At 52.3% G+C, this 20,022-nt stretch overlaps 1 protein-coding gene across 2 annotated transcripts; it reads left to right on the top strand.

Annotated features, from left to right (window-relative positions):
- The first annotated feature begins 3,513 nt into the window (after positions 1-3,513).
- On the top strand, positions 3,514-19,482 carry SLC16A1 (solute carrier family 16 member 1). 2 transcript variants are annotated; one of them, XM_085044371.1, is made up of 5 exons: positions 3,514-3,649; positions 12,314-12,571; positions 16,042-16,185; positions 16,665-17,528; positions 17,954-19,482. In XM_085044371.1, exons 2-5 carry the CDS (start codon positions 12,355-12,357, stop codon positions 18,229-18,231), a joined length of 1,503 nt encoding a protein of 500 aa, XP_084900497.1. In that variant the 5' UTR covers positions 3,514-3,649; positions 12,314-12,354; the 3' UTR covers positions 18,232-19,482. The 2 variants fall into 2 exon arrangements, with proteins under 2 accessions (XP_084900497.1, XP_084900496.1); XM_085044370.1 differs by lacking the exon at positions 3,514-3,649 and adding an exon at positions 3,841-3,978.
- Positions 19,483-20,022: the final 540 nt, after the last annotated feature.

Below are 20,022 nucleotides of genomic sequence, written 5' to 3'. Positions count from 1 at the left end.
GAAAGGACAGCAAACAGCCTCACTTTCCACTGGGTCCAGATGTGGAGAGGCAGAAAGAACAGAGAAACTATTTTTTTCACCAGATAAGTTCCTTGGCAAAAGGTGACATGCTCATGCAGGCTGCAGCATGAGGGGCCCATGGAACAGAACTGGAGAGCTCTCACCCCAGAGGATGAGAAAGAAGCACAGTGCAAAGGACAAGGGAGGACCACAGCAATGGTAACATCTCTTAACCTTTGCCATGTGGTCTCCACATGGTCAAGGATCCCTGATTTCTAGGCAAGCTCTTCAAGCATAGGACGCTTATCCTGGCAGCAAAGAACAGGAGTGGCAGCTGCCAGGATGTAGCTGGAGCCAGCACAGCCTTCTCTTTCTTAGGCAGGATGCAGCAAAGCCAGGCCAAAGGAAATACAGCAGGCAAAGCTCTCTACAGGGCACAGGTACCCTCTTCCCATTTTGGAACAGCAGGAACAGATGACCTGTTGCCACTTCCCTCTGACTGCCACCACCCCCACCATCGTCCTTGCTCTCCTTGCCCTGGAGCTCACTGGGAGGTGGCAGTCCCTTTTGGTCAGGGCTCCTGAGAAAGACTACGGGAGATTATCATCCTTCTGCTGGCTTCACATCATCTCATGACCCAAATCACTGTCTCATCACTCACTGGTCACACTGTGCCCCAACAGCCGATTTTGATAAGGAGTTATCTCCACTGCTACTAGGTAACAAGTATTGGGCTCTCCATGCTGGCAAATGCAGGTCTCTCTGGCATGGTCACAAATGTCAGGATCCAAGGGGGACCTTTGGGGAGACACAGCCTTGTTAAGCTCTGATCTGCATCCCTGGGGATGTGTGTGTGAGTCGGACACAGGTGGCAACAGAACAGCAATGGAAGCCCAGACAGGTAAAAAGTGTTGACCTAAATAAGCATAAAAATTAACACAACCACAATAAAAATGAACACAACCAGAGGTTTTCTGTGGTGTTAGTGGCCATTTTGAACATCTTAGCAGGCCCTTTCTTCCTAAGGCAGATTATTTTCTAAACAAAGACACAGGCTGTTACACCAATGCACCCCTGAACAATGTCATGCCTATATCATCCATGGAGGAGAACTTGCACGTTCCATGAGGACAGTGATCTGATGCCTTCTCTTCCCTGTCCATTGTCCATGGGGTAAACTCAGAACCTGGAAGTTCAGTTGAAGTGAAATGTGAATCCAAAAGTTCAGAAAACCCTTTTCCAAAGCCTAGTCAGGAAGCTGGGATGGATATCTCAATAGAACAGACCTTCCCAAGAGATTTCCAATAGTTCCTGGATTTGGACTCATGCTGTTACTTCTCTTATCAAGCAGGACATGCGTATTCATGACAGACGAGGACTAGATTTTGCATCTGCTAGAGACATTAATTCCAAGAGAAATCAGAGCTAATGATTATGTTTTGAGATTACTACAGGTCCTTCGTATTTACAACAGAACACAGAAAACCTGAACTTGTATTGCTCTGCTGAAGCCTCTCTCACATTCTGGAAATGAAATGGTTTAGCTGTCCCGGACGTTGAAGTTGATTAGTATCCACAACAAATGTAGTCAGAAGCAGGACTGCAAGGCTGCTTAACGTTGCTTTTCAAGGACAGCTTTGTTGCCCAATATCCTGAAACAATATCCTGTTTTCCCCACAAGAAAAAAATTCCTAATGGGATTAATATTAAATCCGTCTTTTAAAGGAGACAAAAATGCAGCAGCACAGAGCAGGAAGGACTCCTTCCCATTTTCAATAAGATGGAGCAGCAGGAACAGCAGAGCTGTCCTAGATCTTCTCACATGCCCTTCCAGCCCATCACTACTCAGGCAGCTCCCTGCTCACCTGAGCTCTGCCATCCCTGGCCTCCTGTTTTGCGCATTGCTCTAAAACCCACACATGCCTGGGGCATTGCACATCAGTGCCAGATGAAGGTCATGCTCTCTGGCTTCATTCATCCAAACAGTGCTGGGTCTTCTCAAAGGAAACTGGAAGCCTGTGTCCCAGCTGGGGTCCCCCACAGCATTCCCCACTGCTTCTCCCCAGTGGAGCAGAGCACTCGAGCCTAGATAGGATTTTAAAAAACAGCTGAGACCACTGGCACTTCAAGTTTGATCCAAAATTGCCCCATTGAATTGTCTTTTATCTTGTTGTCTAAGCAAAACAGAGTGCAGGCCTCTCCCTGCTCAGTCACACAGGAACAGCTGGATCAAGTGATCCTCCCACCCACTCTTTGGGTTATGGTGTCTCACTTCAGAAGTGGGTGAAGGAGTTGTAGTCCCTGGTCTTGTATTGAGCGCACCTGGTCCATTCAGTGCCTCAACATGCTCAGAGCACACCCTTGACCACGCTCACTGTGATGGAGGAGCAGTGGTTCCTTTGATATGGAAGTGCTTGCACCTCCCTACAGCTGCTCTATCTCCATCTGTGGAGTGTCACTGTTTATTCTCTTCTTTCCCTCCCTTGGCTCACAGTTGAACTACACCACTACACCACTCTTCTTTTGGCTCTAAAACAAACTAGAGCATTAGACATGCGACCCAGAAAATAATTAGCGTCATTAGGCTTTGGGAGACAGCAGCTGGAGAAAAACATTTCCAGGTTAACAGTCCCTTTGTGCAGGACTTGGAACATGTGGGAAGTGAAGAACGTGGGATGCACAGCTGCCACAGGCTGGTTTGCATCCGGAGATGAGGAGCTCTGCTTGGAATGGGAACATGCTGGCACCAAGGGCCTCTCCCACACACTGAGGTGCTGGGCACACAGAGCCCGGGACTGTTTTATCCTGCAAAACCAAATTGTAAGTGGAATGGTGAGGGCATCCAGTTCCTTCACATCCCTGGGTACAAAGGCCCAGTTGAAATAACTGATCTACCACAAATGTTCCCCCCCCCCCCGCAGTGTGTCCTTACCTTCATGAGAGCACAGCTGCCAGCGTAGGGTGGCAACGCTCGGAAATGTGGTGAACACAAAAGCACAGTCGTTGGGTGATGTATTTTAATTTTAATGGATTTTTAAATGCTCATGGGTTTTGATACAAACACTGTGCAGCGTTCTGCACCTGAAGGGGTCCAGGACCCCTGGGGCAGGGCCAGGTATGCCAGGAATGGGGCCAGGACCCGCCAGCAGCAGGGCCAGGACCCCAGCAGTGGGCCTTGGAAGCAGGGCCAGGACCTCCAGAGTGGGGTCAGGAATATCGGAAGCAAGTCCAGGACCCCTGGGAGGGATGACGGCCCGGCCGTGAGGGGCAAGGGGAACCCCTGTTCTTTCCCAACGAGCGTAACTCCCGCGCCGAGTCACGCCGTGGGACAAGTTCGGGAAGTCCCACGCTGCCGCTGCGCCGGGCAGTGTCATCCCGCCCGGCCTCCCGGCACGCCCGGCCCCGAACTCCGTCCCGCCGCCACCGGGGGCCCGCAGGGGCCGGGGCGGTACGTGCCAGGCCGCACGGCCGAGCCCGCCCGACCGCGGGGCCCGTGGGGGCGGGCAGGGGTCGGGGCGGGGGGGGCCCGGCGAGGCGCACGTGGCGCGTGGGGGGCGGTGCTGGGCCGGGCACCTCCCCCGCGCCCCTCCGCCCTTATAGCGGCGGGGGCGGGGGCGGCTGCATTCGGCGGTAGCGGCGGCACTAGCAGGTAGGGGCCGGGCGGCCCACGTGGCGCGACGGGACGGACGGACGGACGAGCGGGCGGGCGAGCGAGCGAGCGGGGGGGGGGGGCCTGGAGTCAGGCCGCCGTTTCTGGGAGCTCCACGCGCTCCGGCGGCTCCGCACTGCCCGGGGCCGCCGCTCCCGGCCCGGCGCGAGGGTGCCGGAGCCGGTGGTGGTCCTGGGCCGTTGCCGCAGCTGCGGGTCGCCCCGTGGCCGGTCGGTTCCACGCCGGCGTTTCTGGCTGGGTTGAAACTGCTGCTCCGGTCTCCACGCGCCCCCGACCTGAGGGGGGAGCCATGTTTTGTTCCCTCTCTGGTATGGCCGCGTGGTGAGGATCCCACAGTACCCTGCCCCGATCGCCCTCGTCCCTCTCTCACCGGCAGTAGCGCCCTAGGGTCGGGGTTTCGCCCCCCTCCTTCTCACGGCGAACGGTGAGGATGGATGACGGTGGCCTCAGGCGGCCCGGTAGCCCAACTGCCCTGGGGAGGTGGTTCCCTGTCCCAGGGAGCTCCTTGTCTCCTCAGGCCGCCACCCCGGCGTGTTTGTGGGGCCCCGCGGGGGAGTCTCCACATCATTTGAGGGTGCACGATAAACGCTGGGGCGCAAGGAAGAGGTGATTACTGTGTGTGTTTGGCTTTTGATAAAGGCAGGGAGGGCCTGGGAACTGCGTGGAAACCGTGTCCTGGTAGTGTGTCTGCGGTATCGGGGTGCACGGGTCCCCGTGGGGCGCACTCCTGCAGCCCTCAGCGCTCGCACTGGTCTTTAGGTGATTCCTCTTGGCAGGTGCTCAGACCTGTACCTCGGGCACTCGAGGCCGCTCAGGTGGGTGAGTCACCCAAGTCCTCCGGCACCGTAATTCCCTGCTGGCTTTGCAGGATGGACTGTGGAACCGTGCTCCAGTTCCAGGAAAGGCACCTTTAACCTTGTTTCTGCCTTGCTTAGGGGAGGGGATAGCAATAAGGTCTCGATGGTGCCATACACGTTTGGACCGCGCACCCACCCTTTGGTGTGCGACTCGCTCAGACAGTGAGGTGTTGTGACCAGCAGCCGAAAACTGGGGCTGCTGGAGTTCACTGGGGGCATGTAGTACTTCACACTCGCTGGGCCACAAGGGGTTGTCAGAATGCTCCCAGAGCCAGCACCTACTTGCTCTAGTCCTGGGGTGTGCTCTGGTTGAAGCCTAGTGGCCTCTGGCAGGTATTTGCTGGCCCCAGGGTGAGATACTCGAGGAGCTCAATGGGGCTGGGCTCTAGGCAATGCTGCTGGGATGCTTCACCCAGGGTGGGTGTTGCAGGTCGGGCAGGAGTCCTGTAGCTGAGAGGTGCACAAATGCATCATGAAAGAGGTAACAGTGCTGGAGGGTTTGGAAGTTGACCCAGGCGAAGGGAATGAGTGTGAACCGGAGGATCATAAGGAAATGGTGAATTGTATCTGCAGCAGGAGAGGTGGGATTTGTGTCTTGGAACAGTAAATGGCCTGAGTGCTCACACCCTGCCGTTTAAGGATGGGCCTTTTGCACCATTGTTACTCATGTTCTCTGGCTTTAAGTTTCATCTGCGGAAAAAGGTGTTTTTTTCTTAGTTGCATCACAAGAAACCAGGTATAATGATCCTGGTTTTGTGCCTTTCTGTGAACCTTAAGTCTTTTTGTGGTGCACAGGCATCCCGTTTTCATGCTAAGTAAGGTAATTTTGTGCTGTTGAATTCTCCTGGGTGTCTCTGCACTGAGGTTTCCTTGACTGTGTCTGGAAGGAAAGGAACAGGAGCTGACAAATGGGCCGGGGCATGGAACAGCTAGGGTGTGCTGGGTGTAAAGAAACTCACCAAGCTCCTGATGGTGCCTTTGTTAGGAAGGAATTTTCTCAGTCTTAGGTGAATAGCCGTGGTGATGGATTTCCTAATTGCAAACAAGTTCTGCTAGTGTATGGCAAATCTCCCTGCCCCAAAGTCGTGGGGGTGCCTGTGGCCCTCCTGGCCCCTTGGGAAGGTGTGAAACATCATTCCCTTCCAGGAGTTGTTACCTAAAAAAGGTGTGAATGGTCTCGTGTGCTTTCTCTTGGCTCTTACTTGGCACAGTTGGCCTGATTTATCTGGCAGCTGAGGTGGAAAATACCCAGTGACTTTCATGCTGTCGTTTTATATCTCCTTTATGGGGAGTTGAAAAGCTGCACGTAGGCTTAGGAGGCGCATCTCATTAAGCCCTGTAGTGCAAATCTGTTGTTGCACTTTCATGGCTTTTCCTATTTCCTCCTCTGGAATCAGTGTATAACAGACTCTTAAGAAAGTGGGAGCCTCTCACCAGTGGTATTGGTATGATTCACTTTCAAATATGCTCTTAGAGTTGCTGCATAGTAGTTGTACTGTAGCCAAGGAAAATCCACGTGGGGCTATAGTTAATTACTGAAACCACAATCACCTGTGTACTACTGGGCCCTCGGTGTGACCTCCTCCCTTGCCTCGGTCCTGGTTTGAGGGCTGGGTTCTTGGTGTGAGTGTCCCACCTCCATCCCTATACTCCTGGGTCCTTGGTGTGACCGCCTCTCACAACACCACCCTTATGCTTCTGGGTCCTTGCGTGCATCTCCCACCTCCATCCTCGTGCTTCCTCATCTGTGGTTTCAGGGCTCGAAGGCAGCAATACTGTGTCAGTGGCTGGGATCAAAATTCAGACTCCTGCTCTTAGGAAAGGGACAGCTAGTTCTGTTTGATAGTGATGGCTGTGACTTTTTGGGGTTTTGCAGCCCCCTGCTTTGCCAAAATACCCGGAGCTGTCCCTGGCTGGCATTGCGGGTGTCTAACGGAAGAATGTCGATGCTATTCCATACCACATTTTTCTCATTCTGAGGATTTCCTGGCGGGCACAGTGTGTCCTGGGAGCGTTCCTGAGCACTGCTGGTGCAGAGGATCAACTCTGTGTCCTGGTAGAGCATGACTTGTGTTCAGGGTGGGACTGGGAAGCCCTGTACGGGGGCTCAAGCACCTGCTGTGCCCTCCTGAGACTGAGGGGCTTGGCTGACAGCCGGTTCTGTGGGAATCCCTTTCCTTAGGGATGGGGGCGGACAGTTATAGAGAGGACTCTGGGTGCTGTCCTGGAGGCTGAAGCTGATGTGACCCCAGAGTACATGCAAGAGCTGCTTGCTTCATGTAAGGTTCTTGTAACTGGCCTGCAAACTCCTCTGGCTCTGACTGTAGGGGTTTGGGTCGGAGGGCTCTAGGAGAGCCATGGCCACAGCCAGGCTCTGGTGTAGAAATAAGCCAGGTTTTCTCCCCTGGGCTTGTTGGTAACTTGCTTAAGCTTGACTTCATGCTTTCCCATACCAGTAAGATGCTCAATCCTTTCTTAGACAGGCTGAGCCTTGCTGATACTAACAATCAGGCATGGCAGCCCCAGATGGGAGCTTCTCTGGTGGACACAAATAGCTGCTCATCTCTCTCTGGTTGGTTGGCTTCCCCCAAAGCTGCCAACAAACAATTCCAATATCTCACTTTGCAGGGCAGCTTGCAGCCTTTCAGGCCCTGTGCTGTGCTTGGAGCATTTTGGGGACTGAGGGGCTGTGTTCACCAGAAAGACCAATTGTGAGTGTCCAGGGAAAGTCTGTGGCCCTGCCTGGTGGGGTGAGCAAGATGATCTGTGTCTCTGCAGGCCGAGGCTCGTGCCACCAGTGGGGGAGCTGGAGGAGGGCAGCTGCCAATGCCGTGCCCTGTGGCGTCTGTCTGTCTGCGCACTGGTGTTGGCTCATCAGGCTGGCAGACCAGGGCATGTCTGGGGATGTGTTGGCCATCCCTGGTGGAAAGAGGCACTGAGTGGGCTGAGCTGCTTTTGGCCAAAACTTTGAGCTTGCCTGTGCGAGCTGCTGGCCTCGAGCAAGCCGTGCCTGTGCTGCTGACCTTGGCTCACCCTGGCAGCAAAGACTGGGGCTGAGCAGGGCCTCAATCGACTATTGTCCTGGTGCAGAGCCCTTGGAAGCGCTGGGGAGTCACGTAGGCCATGTACTGCCAGGTTAAACCCGGGCTGTGGGTGCTTGCTGGAATTACAGCTCTGTGCTTAATACTCTAAACCCGCTTAAAACTGGTGAAAGTGGTGTCTCATTAACTCCTGGCAATCTCAATTTCACCTTGCTTCAGGCCAGAAAAAGGCCAGATTTGAAGCTATAGAGTGTTATTGGCTGTGAACAGCTGGCAATAGCCTTCATTTCCCCAGCGTGAGATCTCAGTGTAGTTTCAGGGACCAGAAGGGAAGTTTGGGGCCTGCCAGCTCCCCATGTTAGGCAAATGTCCCATGGGTGTTTATGGCCTTGTGCTGATCACTGGAAGAGCCTCTTGTGGTGAGCTGGGCTTGGAAGGTTGTGCAGGGGGTGCTGGATGTGGCTAATCCTTTGGCTGATTCTTTGGGATGGGGCTGATGGGAATGGGCTCCTGTGGAACAGCATCTCCCTGTCCTACTGGGGGCTTGAGAGAGGAGCTCCCTCAGGGAATGGGATATCTGCTGCTAGCAAGGGGCAGCTTTGTATCCATCTTGCCTGGCCTAGGTGTGTCAGTGTTGGCATTCCCAGGCCAAAGACTGGGTCCAGCTGATGAAGGCACAAGGGGCCCAAATGACCACTGGATAGCTGGAACATCCCTGGAGATCTTTTTGCTGTGGAGATCCTGCTCTGGATGTTGCTGTGTCCATCTCTGAAGCTGGGGGGCACAGGAGGAGGAGAACAGAGAGGAAGCAAAAATAGCAGGGCTTGGATGAGCCACTGTGGATTTCACATCTGCCAAGATGCCAGATGACCGTCTGCTGGCAGCAGCACAAGCCTGTGTGGGCACCAGGCTGATGATGGGTTGTGGGAGAAGGATATGGGGCTCTCTGCCTGTCTTGCTCCATGGGAGCAAGAGTTGAGGCTCCCTGCCTGCCCTGCTCCAGCTCTTAAGTGGTCTGGGAGCCCTGCTCCATGGGAAAGGCTTTGTGAGTTCACAGGGCAGCAGACGCTGGTGAGCATGTGCCCAGAGTAGGGAAGCCTTGAGCTGGAGGGATCTGTGAGCAGAGGCAGAGGTGTGTTGTGCCTGGGCAGGGCCTCTGCATGGGTGGGGGGATGTCCCTCTTCCTCTGACCCCAAAAAGGAGTGGTGTGAGTCCACTTTCATAAAGGCTTTGCCCCAGAAATACTTTGGGGCATTTGCAGTGCTTTATAAATGTGAGCCTCTGTCTTTCTGTGCTGGAGTCCTGCCAATCTGAGCTTTGAAAAGCACGGCAATTTACTGCATTATGTAACTGTAAGTCTTGAAATCATACTGCTCCAGGCCCCTTTGGAGAAAGGATAACTGCTTGTGGGTGGGACCTGGGAGATGGAAGGGCTTTGGTCTTCTGTGGGATCTGTTTTGAGGTGATACTGTCCTCATTGCCTCGATTCCTGCTCTCATTTATTTTGCTATGCAGGGGAGGGTGACTGTAGGCTACCCGTTCCTGCAGATTAGTCAGGACTTTTATAAGGAGCAGATGTGATATTCACAGTCATTACTTGGTCTCATCAGTCTTAATTACTTCAAATATGGTTATTTTATTTCCTAATAGGGCAAACTGTAGCTGCCTGCCTGGCAGCTATGAATTTAATTTCTAATCACATCTTACATGTTGCAGCGCTTCCAAAACAGCTGAAAATGTCATAACTATGTGTTCTGGGTGTCTTTATTTTTTTTTTTTCCCCTTTTTTTGCAAAAGGGAGAGAATCTTTCCAGTTGGGCTGGTTTCCTTATGTGTGCTTTTTTTTTTTTTTTTCCTCACTCGTTTGAAACTACTTCTGTGTGGGGGCAAGGAGGAAATCAGCAAGGAGGCTTAATCTGGTTGAAGGGTGAGCTTTCTAAAACTGGTCTTTCTTAATAAGGATTTTCAGTGAGTCAGGGAAAAGTGTTGTGGCATGCAGAACTCTTCCTGTAAACTATTTGGCATCAGACTTTGGGAATCTTTGATTTCAAATCTTGTTTAGCTCAAGGTTTTTCACTGTACCTCAGCAATGCAAGAGAGGTCATGTCTAACCTGCCAGAAGCCTTTTATTTTACAGAGATGCCACCTCAGCACCCGCAGGAGGAGGAATGCTGCTTGCAGGGGAAGAACAAATAAGTGAACCAAGCCACAGTCATTTTGGAGCAGTTGAGCTCCTTGGGAGTAGTGAAAAAATTAAACCAGTTTATATGTCTCATGAACAAAAGGGAAAAATCCCCAGCACCACATCAGGACACTGCCAGCCTTTGCCTTGGATGGCTTTTAGTGCCTGCAGTTTTAATTAGTGCTCACAAGTAGATTGTATTCCTTGCTTGGAGTTTTTGTAGCCAACACCTGGTAGTTTCAGCTTTCATAAATGTTTCGGATAAATCATTGTGGTTGGAAGATGCTTTAAGGTTCACTGAAGGCTGTGAAAGCTCAGTGTGACTCAAAACAAGAGCTGGTGTAAACTCCAGCGTGCAGCTTGTGTGTGGAGGGGACGTTCAGCAATTCCCAGCGCTCATGGTGGGTGGGTGGGCTGCTCTATGTTCTGAGAGACCAGAGTGCATTGGGGGTCTCTGTGGAACCTGGTAGTTCCCTCGGTGGCTGCTGGTGCTGGGTGGGTGCCCACAGGTGTGTTGGCCCGGGGGTCTGCCTTCAGGCAGACACCATTGATATGGGCTCATCCTGGTGAGTCCCAGAGAGGAAATCAGAAGAAATGGGCTCTGGCTCCTGGGCATAGTTCAGCTGTGGACGTGCCAGGGGCAGCGTCTTGTCAATGATTCCTTTGTTAGAGTAGCGGGTGGCTTGGAGCTGCTCGTGATGGTCATGTGTTGCACTGGCCAGGATGCAGGAAAATACCCTGCCAGTGAAGAATCATTGTCTGGGTCAGGCTAAACCAATCTTAGCAGCTTACAGAAACCGGCCTCCTGTGCTTTGCTTCCTCTCACGCTGTGTGGGTCCCGGGTATCACCTGAGCATGGCCAGGTATTGGGTGGCTCTGGCAAATCTGGTGCTGTATCAGGTAACTCTTGCCAGTACCTCCAGTGCCAGGTGGGAGGGGGATCTCCCCATTCCTCTGTGCTTTGTCTGGGACACTGGGATCCTGGCCTTGCATATGCACCCAAGTGACACAGAGTGAGTGAGAAGGCAGGAGCCCCTAGTCCTGTAGTGTGTGCCATGGGGACGTGCCTGGTAGATGCTGGCATGTCAGCAGCCATGGATGAGATGGTAATCGGTGCGAGCTGGGGCGGATGCAGGCTATAAATAGGAGGCTGCACCTCTCTGAGCCAGCACCACACTGCTTTGAAGTTGTCACTCTGCCTGGTATGACCTCGGGAGCTCTGGAAGAGCTCTCCTGCTCGAAGGTGGCTTTTTCCTTGAGAGCAAACCTGAGCAGCAGAAAGCTGCAGAGCAACAGGTGGGCTCTGGTGAAGGAGCCTGATGTCACCCTGTGTCTGGTGGTGCTTAATATGGGCAGGCAAGGGGGTGGTATCTCTGGCTGTGAGGCTGGGGAGGGCTGCATCAGAAAGTGCCTTCTAAAATCCCTGAGGGCACACAGGAGTTCTGGGGCTGGTAGAGATTCCTGTTGCTTAGCATGTTGTGACCCTTGTTTGTGAGCAGCTGCCCTGATTGCGGCATCCTTGATGGGATGGCTCATGCTGCTCTAAGCTGCGTGGAGCAGCCTTCATTTGGAGTAACTGAGGCTCTGGGGTGAGATCTAGCTGTGCTGCAGCTGCACTGTGGGCCCATGCATGAGCAGCCTGATCCTGATGGCCTCTGGATCACTCCCAATCAGCCTCTCCCTGCTCAGCGTCTCTGGGGGGATTTCACACTTCAGCAAGCCTGAAGTGCTGGTTTTGCCCTGTTTATTTTGTTTTCTAGTCACTTCTGGTTTTGAGCTTTTTAGGTGAATTGTGTTTATACTTGGGTGCTTTGGTAAACCTGCTGTAGCCTTTTTGGTCAAGGAGGAAGGTCTGGATGCCATCAGGAGGTGCCCTGCCAGGGCCAAAACCCCCAGGGAACCAGGCTCTGCTGGGACTGCTCTGTGTGGATCTGCCTCATCCTTCCTTGCTGGGTGGGATACAGGAGCCTTCCTTGGTCAACGCTCCTGCTAAGTTTAGCCACAGCCCCTGACCTTTGGGGTGGTGGTGGGTGTATTGTGATATCCAGCTGCTCTTTCCTAGCAGAGATAGGGGTGTCCTATTTGGCTTATGCATGGGGACTTACTTCCCCTCAGTAAATGTAGTGTGTCTGCATTTAATAACCTTAGTATGCTTCTCCTGCTCCAGGTGGGCTGGGGCTTCCTAGGATTTTGCAGTGCTGGGGTTGCACTCCTGGAGATGCTGTGGGAGCTCTGCCCATGCATATGAGCTCTGGCTGATGTCCCAGACACTGCCTGCCCTTTCCAGCTTAGGTCAGGGTGTCATGTCTTAAATTGATCACTTGAAAATGTGTGCTGACTGGGGCTCTTAAAGGCCAGCTGCAATCTGAGCGTGTGCTTTGGGGCAGCCTGGTGTGGTGGTGATCCTGGGGTGCTCTCACATCCTAGATCCGCTTTCGTGTAGGTGGTGGGGGTGCTGGTGCGGTGCCAGCCTTGCAAACAGAGCTTGAGCCATGCAATTGTATGCCAGGAGCAGGGATACAGCTTTCTGCTTTCAGCTGAGGCAATACTTTGTCTTTTGCAGCTCTTTGATTCCCAACTGAGTCATCAGCAACCTGGTTCAAGATGCCACCGGCCATCGGAGGCCCTGTAGGATACACTCCTCCTGAAGGAGGATGGGGATGGGCCGTGGTCATTGGAGCCTTCATCTCCATTGGGTTTTCCTATGCATTCCCCAAATCCATCACAGTGTTCTTCAAAGAGATTGAGGTCATCTTTAATGCGTCCAGCAGCAAAGTCTCCTGGATCTCCTCCATCATGCTGGCTGTTATGTATGCAGGAGGTAAGTGGGCTGGCGGCAGTGGTACATGTGCTCCTGTATCACAGCAGAAGATGCTGCTCTCCTGCTGGGGTTGACATGAACCAAAACTTTTAGCAAATTTGGAAATTTCTTCCTATGTGAGAGCAAAACCTCCCTTAATGAGTTTTCTTAAAGGAGGTTGCTCAAAAAGTTCTATTTAATGCCCAGAATGCAAAATCTGGGTTAATCTGTCCTCCTCTGCAAAGCTGTAAGTAAAATCTTTCTGGGGAATTATGACTTGTGTAATTCTGCCCTTGTTCTTGTTACAGTGGGCTGTGGATGCTGTGTCTGCTCCCAGCACCTTCCTGAAGGCTGGGGAGCTGCTGTGCCTCATGTAACAGCCCTGCTCCCTGGGGCACTTTCTTTCAGACAAGACACTGATATTTTGTGTGTGTGTATACTTTTTTTTTGGTTTTTTTGGTTTTTTTTTTTTTTTTAATTCGTGGAGCAGTGGTGTATCTAGGGATCTGTTCCCAGTTTCTGGTCAGCTCAGCTGTGCTTGGAGTGCACTGAAGCTTCATGCTGCCTGTTACTCCTTGCTGGTGCCAAGCAGTGCTGTAGGCAGCTTGTGCTGTTTGAGGATGGCAGTGTGCACTGTAGTACAGAGACATGAGCAGAATAAGGCAAACCCATTTAAACTAAAACAGCTCCCCTCCCCTGTCCTTCAGAAGCTGCCTTTTGAAGGCTTTTAATTCTCAAGCTGGGTGCTTTATGCATGTTTTTAATGGGTGATGAGCAGGCAGAATGTTCCTGTTATCCAGACCCTGGGGTCTTGTATATGCCTGCAAGGACAGCGTTGTGCTGGGCTGAGAGAAACTCCCCCTGTGAGCCCGCTGTTGCGGCCACTTCAGAGGCAAATGGGAGCTTGTCCTGCCGCCAGTCCCCAGCTGGCGAGTTGCCCACACCCTTGTTGCATTTGTGCATCCAAAGGAGCTGACGTCAGCTCCCGGCTGAGCACGAGGCTTTTCCTTTGCGGGGAACAAGCTCTGCTTTGTCCTCGCTGAGCTAGTGAAGCGACCAGCACATTTCCCTGCTCCAGTGTTGTAACAAGCTTGTAAACCATGTAACTGCCTTAATGAGACCCAATCTGGGCCATTCCTCCTGTCCCAAAAGCTCAGGGGTGCACTGAGGGCACTGTCTGGAACTGCCTGGCAACTAGGGGTAAGGACTCCATTCTCCAGTTCTGGAGTTGTGGTTGTCCCCATGTCCCCCTTCCTTCATGCTGATACTGTCTGTCCTGCTTCCTCTGAACTGTTGCCATTAAATTCCAGCAGCTGCTGGCCTTTAACCACTTACCTGGTTCATTTTTTTTGAAGACCCAGACCTACCTGGGTGCATTTTTTTCCACCCAGAGGGTGGTCAGGTACTGAACAGGCTTCCCAGAGCAGTGGTCATAGCCCCAAGGCTGCCAGAGCTCAAGGAGCATTTTTAACAATGCTCTCAGGCACAGGGTGGGATTTTTGGGGTTGTCCTGTGCATAGCCAGGAGTTGAACCTGATCCTTGAGGATCACTTCCATTTCAGGATTTTCTGTAATTCATCCCCCAGCTGCTGGAGCACTGGAATTGCTGCTGCTGTGCTCATTCCTGCCTGAAACCAGACCCTTTACAGAGTCTGAATTGCACTGGAGCAGTCCCAGCGGGCATCCCGTTTTCCCTGTCTCCTAGGACACATGCTTGCTTGGAGGCCAAAGAAGTATCTCATCCTCTGGGAAAATGTTCTGAGTTGATGGAATCTCACAGAGCTGTGGTAGCTCCTGTCCTGGGCAGGGCTGTGTGTGATGAAGCAGCACATTTCCGTACAGCTGCCCTGTGCGGTCACCATCAGGATGCATGAATTCTCATGGTGTCAAATGCTCCTTTGTCAGCTCCATGTTGGGATTAGGGAAGACTCAGATTCTCTTACATATATTTTTTTGGCAGCTTGAACAATCAAGTTAGATCAGGTCATGTTTAGTCTAAAATGCTTCATGTGAATTTAGAAAATAGGAGTGGGTGTGAATTATTTCCCTTTAAAAAGGGGGGAGGGGGGAATTGCCACTGGGGCACCTGGCACTGCCCAGCTGGGTGGCTTCCTGCTGATTGCCCTTTGGAGTCTGCTGCTCCCAGGTGGACTTCCTGGAGGAAAGGCCGTGGCTGCCTTTAGACTCTGTTCAGAGGTATCACATTTGCTGAGTTCAAGGTCCAGGTTTTGCAAAGTGCTGAGTGCTCTATGGGGAAGCCTGTGGGACTTGTGATGTGGCAGCTCCCAGGTCTTGCTGCTGCCTTTCACAGGACTAGGGCCATGGCCCGTTCCTCGTGGCCTTGAGTTGGAGTGTCTGGTACTGCTCTAGATGCAGAGAGCAGAATGTCATGGGGCTGGGGACAGCCTCTGCAGTGCCAAGGCCTCTGTAACCTACTTCAGGCTTTGTTTAAATTGGGCAAAAAGGTCAAGTACCATCTGAGGACCCATGAATAACATGTTGACAACCTCCCTGTCTGTTAATGGCAAAGCGAGGTCTGTTAATATTCAATGGATGTTCATTCAGTGTATTTAAATACATTTTAGTGTCTGTAGAGCATGCTTGGCAGTATCTAATCACTGTTTGCTTTGGATTAAAGCTCCTGATAGTGAAGCACTTAAAAGGGCAATTGGGCCCTGTCTGCCTTAGGGGTAGCAGTGAAAACAGAAGCACCCCTTCCCCTGGGGCAATGCTGCTTCTCCCCAAGCCCTGGGGAGCTTCACCTGCACCCAGAGAAGATGCTTCCTCATAGCTTTGTCTGGTCTTAATAAGAAACATCTGGCAGGAGATGGGCAGTTGCTCTGCAGTTGCTGTGCACTTGCTTTGTTGCTAGGACCCCAACCCATGGTGGGTGGGTGGCTGCAAGTGGGGCAGAGCCCAGAGCGCAGCATGGGGCTGGTGGCTTCAGCCTGTCCCAAAGCCCTGTCTCTGGGGGCAGCTCCCTGGCAGCTCAGGCAGCTTTTATTTCAGCCCACAGAAGGCAACTTGCTCAGAGCAGTCAAAACTTTCTGTGCTCCAACAATTCTCTCTCTCTTATGGTTGGTTTAGATTAGGTATTAGGAAGAAATTCTTCCGTGAGGGTGGTGAGGCCCTGGGACAGATTGCCCAGAGAAGCTGTGGCTGCCCCGTCTCTGGAACTGTTCAAGGCCAGGTTGGACAGGGCTTGGAGCAACCTGTTCTAGTGGAAAGCGTCCCTGCCCATGGCAGGGAGTTGGAACAAGATGATCTTTAAGGTCCCTTCCAACTCAAACCATTCTGTGATTCTCTTATCTCCAGCTGCCTCTGAACCTCCTGCCCTTTCCCCTTACCTCAATTCCCTCACTGGGAGAAGCGCCACTGTATGAAAGCTGGAATCCTCTGGCAGTAAAGCTGCAGTGCGCTTGCGTGTATGGGTGTCCTGCCTCTCATGCAAAGATAATTCCTCTCTGGATGCATTTCCTTTGTTTGCCAAGGTCCCATCAGCAGTATCCTGGTGAACAAGTACGGCAGCCGGCCCATCATGATCGCAGGTGGCTGCCTATCTGGCTGTGGGCTGATCGCAGCCTCCTTCTGCAACACGGTGGAGGAGCTCTACTTCTGCGTTGGGGTCATTGGGGGTAAGTGATAGCTCTGCCTTAATGGCGCAGTGAGAGGAGCAACTTCAACCCAGTAATTTTTAGTTAATGTCTCTGAGTTTGCATAAATTCTGGTTCTTGTTGCTGCCTGGGTGCCTCCTCCTTAGCTGGCAGCAGGGGCTGACTCCTCTCCTTCCCAGCTCATGCAGCTGGGAAGTGGGTGGTCTGACGTTGGAATAGGCTGTCCGAGGCACTGGTGGAATCACCGTGGAAGTGTTCAAAAAGCATGTGGATGTCACACTTGGGAGTATGGGTTAGTGGTGGACCTGGCAGTGCTGGGGCTAGTGCTGGGTTGGACTCCATGATCTTTGAGGGCTTTTCCAACCTAAATGATTCCATGATTCTAAGTTGGAAATAGAACTGAGAACTCTCCAGAACTGAAACACTGCTTGTCCCACCAGCCCTTCTGCCAGGGCTGCTGGGGCTGACCAAACCCTGAGCCCTTCATCTCTCTCCTGCAGGCCTTGGACTTGCCTTCAACTTGAACCCTGCCTTAACCATGATTGGCAAGTACTTCTTCAAGAAGCGTCCACTGGCCAATGGGTTGGCGATGGCAGGCAGCCCTGTCTTCCTCTCTACCCTGGCACCCGTCAACCAGCTCTTCTTCGGCATATTTGGCTGGCGTGGCAGCTTCCTCATCCTTGGTGGCCTTCTGCTGAACTGCTGTGTGGCTGGATCCCTGATGCGACCCATAGGTCCCAAGCCAGATCAGCTGAAGAAAGAGGCCAATAAGGAGGTGCAGCAGGAGGCTGGGAAGTTAGGGAAAAAGGATGATGGTGACACCAGCACAGACCTCATTGATGGGAAGGCCAAGAAAGAGAAGAGTTCAGTCTTCCAGACAATCAACAAATTTTTGGACCTGTCTCTATTCACACACAGGGGCTTCCTGCTGTATCTGTCAGGCAATGTAATAATGTTCTTTGGGTTGTTTGCTCCCTTGGTCTTCCTCAGCAATTACGCAAAGAGCAAGAAGATTGCTAGTGAGTCTGCAGCCTTCCTGCTCTCCATACTGGCCTTCGTGGACATGGTGGCCAGACCTTCCATGGGACTGGTGGCAAACACCAAGTGGATCAGACCCCGCGTCCAGTATTTCTTTGCTATCTCTGTGATTTACAATGGGGTTTGCCACCTCTTGGCCCCCATGTCCACCACCTATGCTGGCTTCTGCATTTATGCTGGCTTCTTTGGCTTTGCCTTTGGCTGGCTGAGCTCGATCCTGTTTGAGACCCTGATGGACCTGGTGGGAGCTCAGCGGTTCTCCAGTGCTGTTGGCCTGGTAACCATCGTGGAATGCTGCCCTGTGCTTCTGGGACCCCCTATGCTAGGTAGGGTGTGCTGTGCCTGGAGAACTCACTTGAGGACATGGTTTTAATGGTAAACATGGGGGTGGTGCTGGGTTGATGATTGGACTTGATCTTAAAAGTCTTTCCCAACCTTAACGCCTTAAGGTTTCTACAGTTCTTTGACTCTGGGTGTCCTGCCTGGACTTGTTGAATGGTGGTGGGCTTCCTTGAGCCATGGGCTGCCCGTGGCACTGGGGCAGCAGTCAGGAGACCACCCCAGCATCTGAGGAATGGCCAAGGAAGGGGGCTCTGTACATGGGGTGGGCGAGCAGGGTATTAAAAGAATGTGGGACAGGTCCTTGCCTGAAGGTGAGGGTGATGGGCTTGTGCTGCTCTTGGGAACATCTCCACGACCAGGAGCTGCCCTGGGGATGTCTCACTAAACTGTCCCTTCTCTTGTCTCTTAGGGAAGCTCAACGATATATATGGTGACTACAAGTACACGTACTGGGCCTGCGGGGTTGTCCTGATCATCTCCGGGATCTACCTCTTCATTGGGATGGGCATCAACTATCGCCTGGTGGCAAAGGAGCAGAAGGCGGAGGAGAAGGCGAAGAATGAAGGGAAGGAGGAGGAGACCAACATTGATGAGGCTGAGAAGCAGAAAGAGGCCAACAATGATGTGGCCCCCTCACCTCAAAAGAGTGCAGAGGATGGTGTCAAAGAGGAGGAGAGCCGCATGTGAGGGACCGGTCTCAATCCCAGAGTGTTGGGGAAGTGCTGCTGTCCTGGTGTGGTGGCTGGGGCAGAGCTCTGCTGGCGCTGGGTGGCCGTGAGAAGTGTTTAAACCGGGTGTTCATTTTTAAACAGGCTCTGAATTGTCTTTCCATCTGTGTTCAACAAAGGTAACAGGACTACACATGCAGTATCCTCGTGTGTCCAGGGGCAAGGGGGGCTTTTATAGTCTGGCTTTTTAACAGTAACATGAATGTACTAATAAGTGCCTTACAATCTCCATATCTAGTTGAATCTGGATGAGCCTTAACTCTAAACTGTGCTTTAGCTCTGTATTCTGCTTGGGGTTGGGGGGTGGGGGGATATGTGTGTGTTTTGGGGAGTTTTGTTGTTAAAAAGCCATAAAGAGCAGGATACTGGATTTGTTGAAGTACAATGGGCTTCAGGGCCAGCCCTGGATGAATACTGCTTCACACGCTTCTTACTGCAGGCCCTCTGCAGGGGGGGAGATGTGGGCATGGGGCAAGGTGCTCCTCAACCCCTGTGCCCAGTGCTTCCTGGCTCTATAGGTGGTCTTTAGGTATGTTTTAAAAACACTTTAGCTACTGTAGTTCTTTAAAATCCCTGGTTTTGTAGCTGTTCTCTCATGGGATATTCAGGTTGAAGAAGGATGGCTGCGGTTCTTTTTGGGCAGCGTCACCCACTCCAGGGCTGTGACAGCCCTGCTTGCCCAAGCCCTCCTTGGGGAGGGTTGGGGTCCCCTCTGCCTCCCCACTCTGCCTCAATGGTGCCTTTTCTCAGCCCAGCACTGGGTGATGTGAAATGGGCTCAGGTTGGAATGCTGGCATTCATGCTGCTGTTGGCTGTGCTGCCCTGTTCCACCCCTGGGGTGGGTTTCCACCAGAGCATACCACCCAGCTAAGTGTTTTGGGTGCCTGACCCTGGGCAGAGTGGTGAGGTGGGTGGAGATGGCACATCCCTGAGACTTTTCTGCTTTTGCTCTTTTATCTGTTAGAGAAACCTCTTTTACTTGCTTCTGTTCAACTGAGATCTTAAGGTGATGGATGCTGAACCTCTCACATCTAGGACACGTAAGGGGGAAGGAATGAATTTGTATGTATTTATTTTTTATTTTTTAGTGTTGGAAAATATCTCAACGTACGTGGAGCAGGTTAACGGCTCTCAAGTTCTAGTAAATGTTGATCAGAATTCATGTTAAGAGGCTGAGTTTTTTCAAATAAACTTGTTTTTTTACAATTTACCCATCAGATGTTGAACTTCTTTCTTACAAGTGTGATTTCCATGTGCCATATCACATAGATTTAGGGTCAATGTGGGGGAGAGGATGTGTGGGGGCCTTGGGAGGGCCTGGGTCTCCACTTGGTGCTCCAGCACCCTGTAAAAGCTGGACACATCCTGAGAGGGTGAGATGCCCCTTTTCAGCTGCAGAAAGAGGCTTTGCTTGGCAGTTGGGATGGGTACAGCATAGTGTCCTCGTGCACTCTGGTTTTAGAAACCTGTAAAAACCCTTGAGAACTCCCTTGATTGCATGCACTTAAGTCTGAGCAATGTGCAGATGCTCTTGCTGTCTGGCTGTGCTGTCTCCCTCTCAGCTGAGCAAGACCACACCTGTGTGGGGTTGAAACTAAATGAGGGGTTAAATGAAGGTGGTCCTGAGGGAGTCGTTCCAGGGTCCCTGGACCTGTAGCAGGTTCAAGCCCTGCATTGCAGCTGGTCTCCTTGCTCTCCCTTGTCTGCAAGGCCCCTTTTGCCTTTTTTTGGTCTAAATATCTCAGAAAGC

Source organism: Lichenostomus cassidix, unplaced genomic scaffold, assembly GCF_008360975.1.
Source record: "Lichenostomus cassidix isolate B80296 unplaced genomic scaffold, HeHo_3.0 unassigened_scaffold_chr26, whole genome shotgun sequence".
Classification (NCBI taxonomy): domain Eukaryota; kingdom Metazoa; phylum Chordata; class Aves; order Passeriformes; family Meliphagidae; genus Lichenostomus; species Lichenostomus cassidix.
The sequence above is the reverse complement of the archived record's forward strand: the minus strand, read 5'-3'. Positions and strand labels throughout refer to the sequence as shown.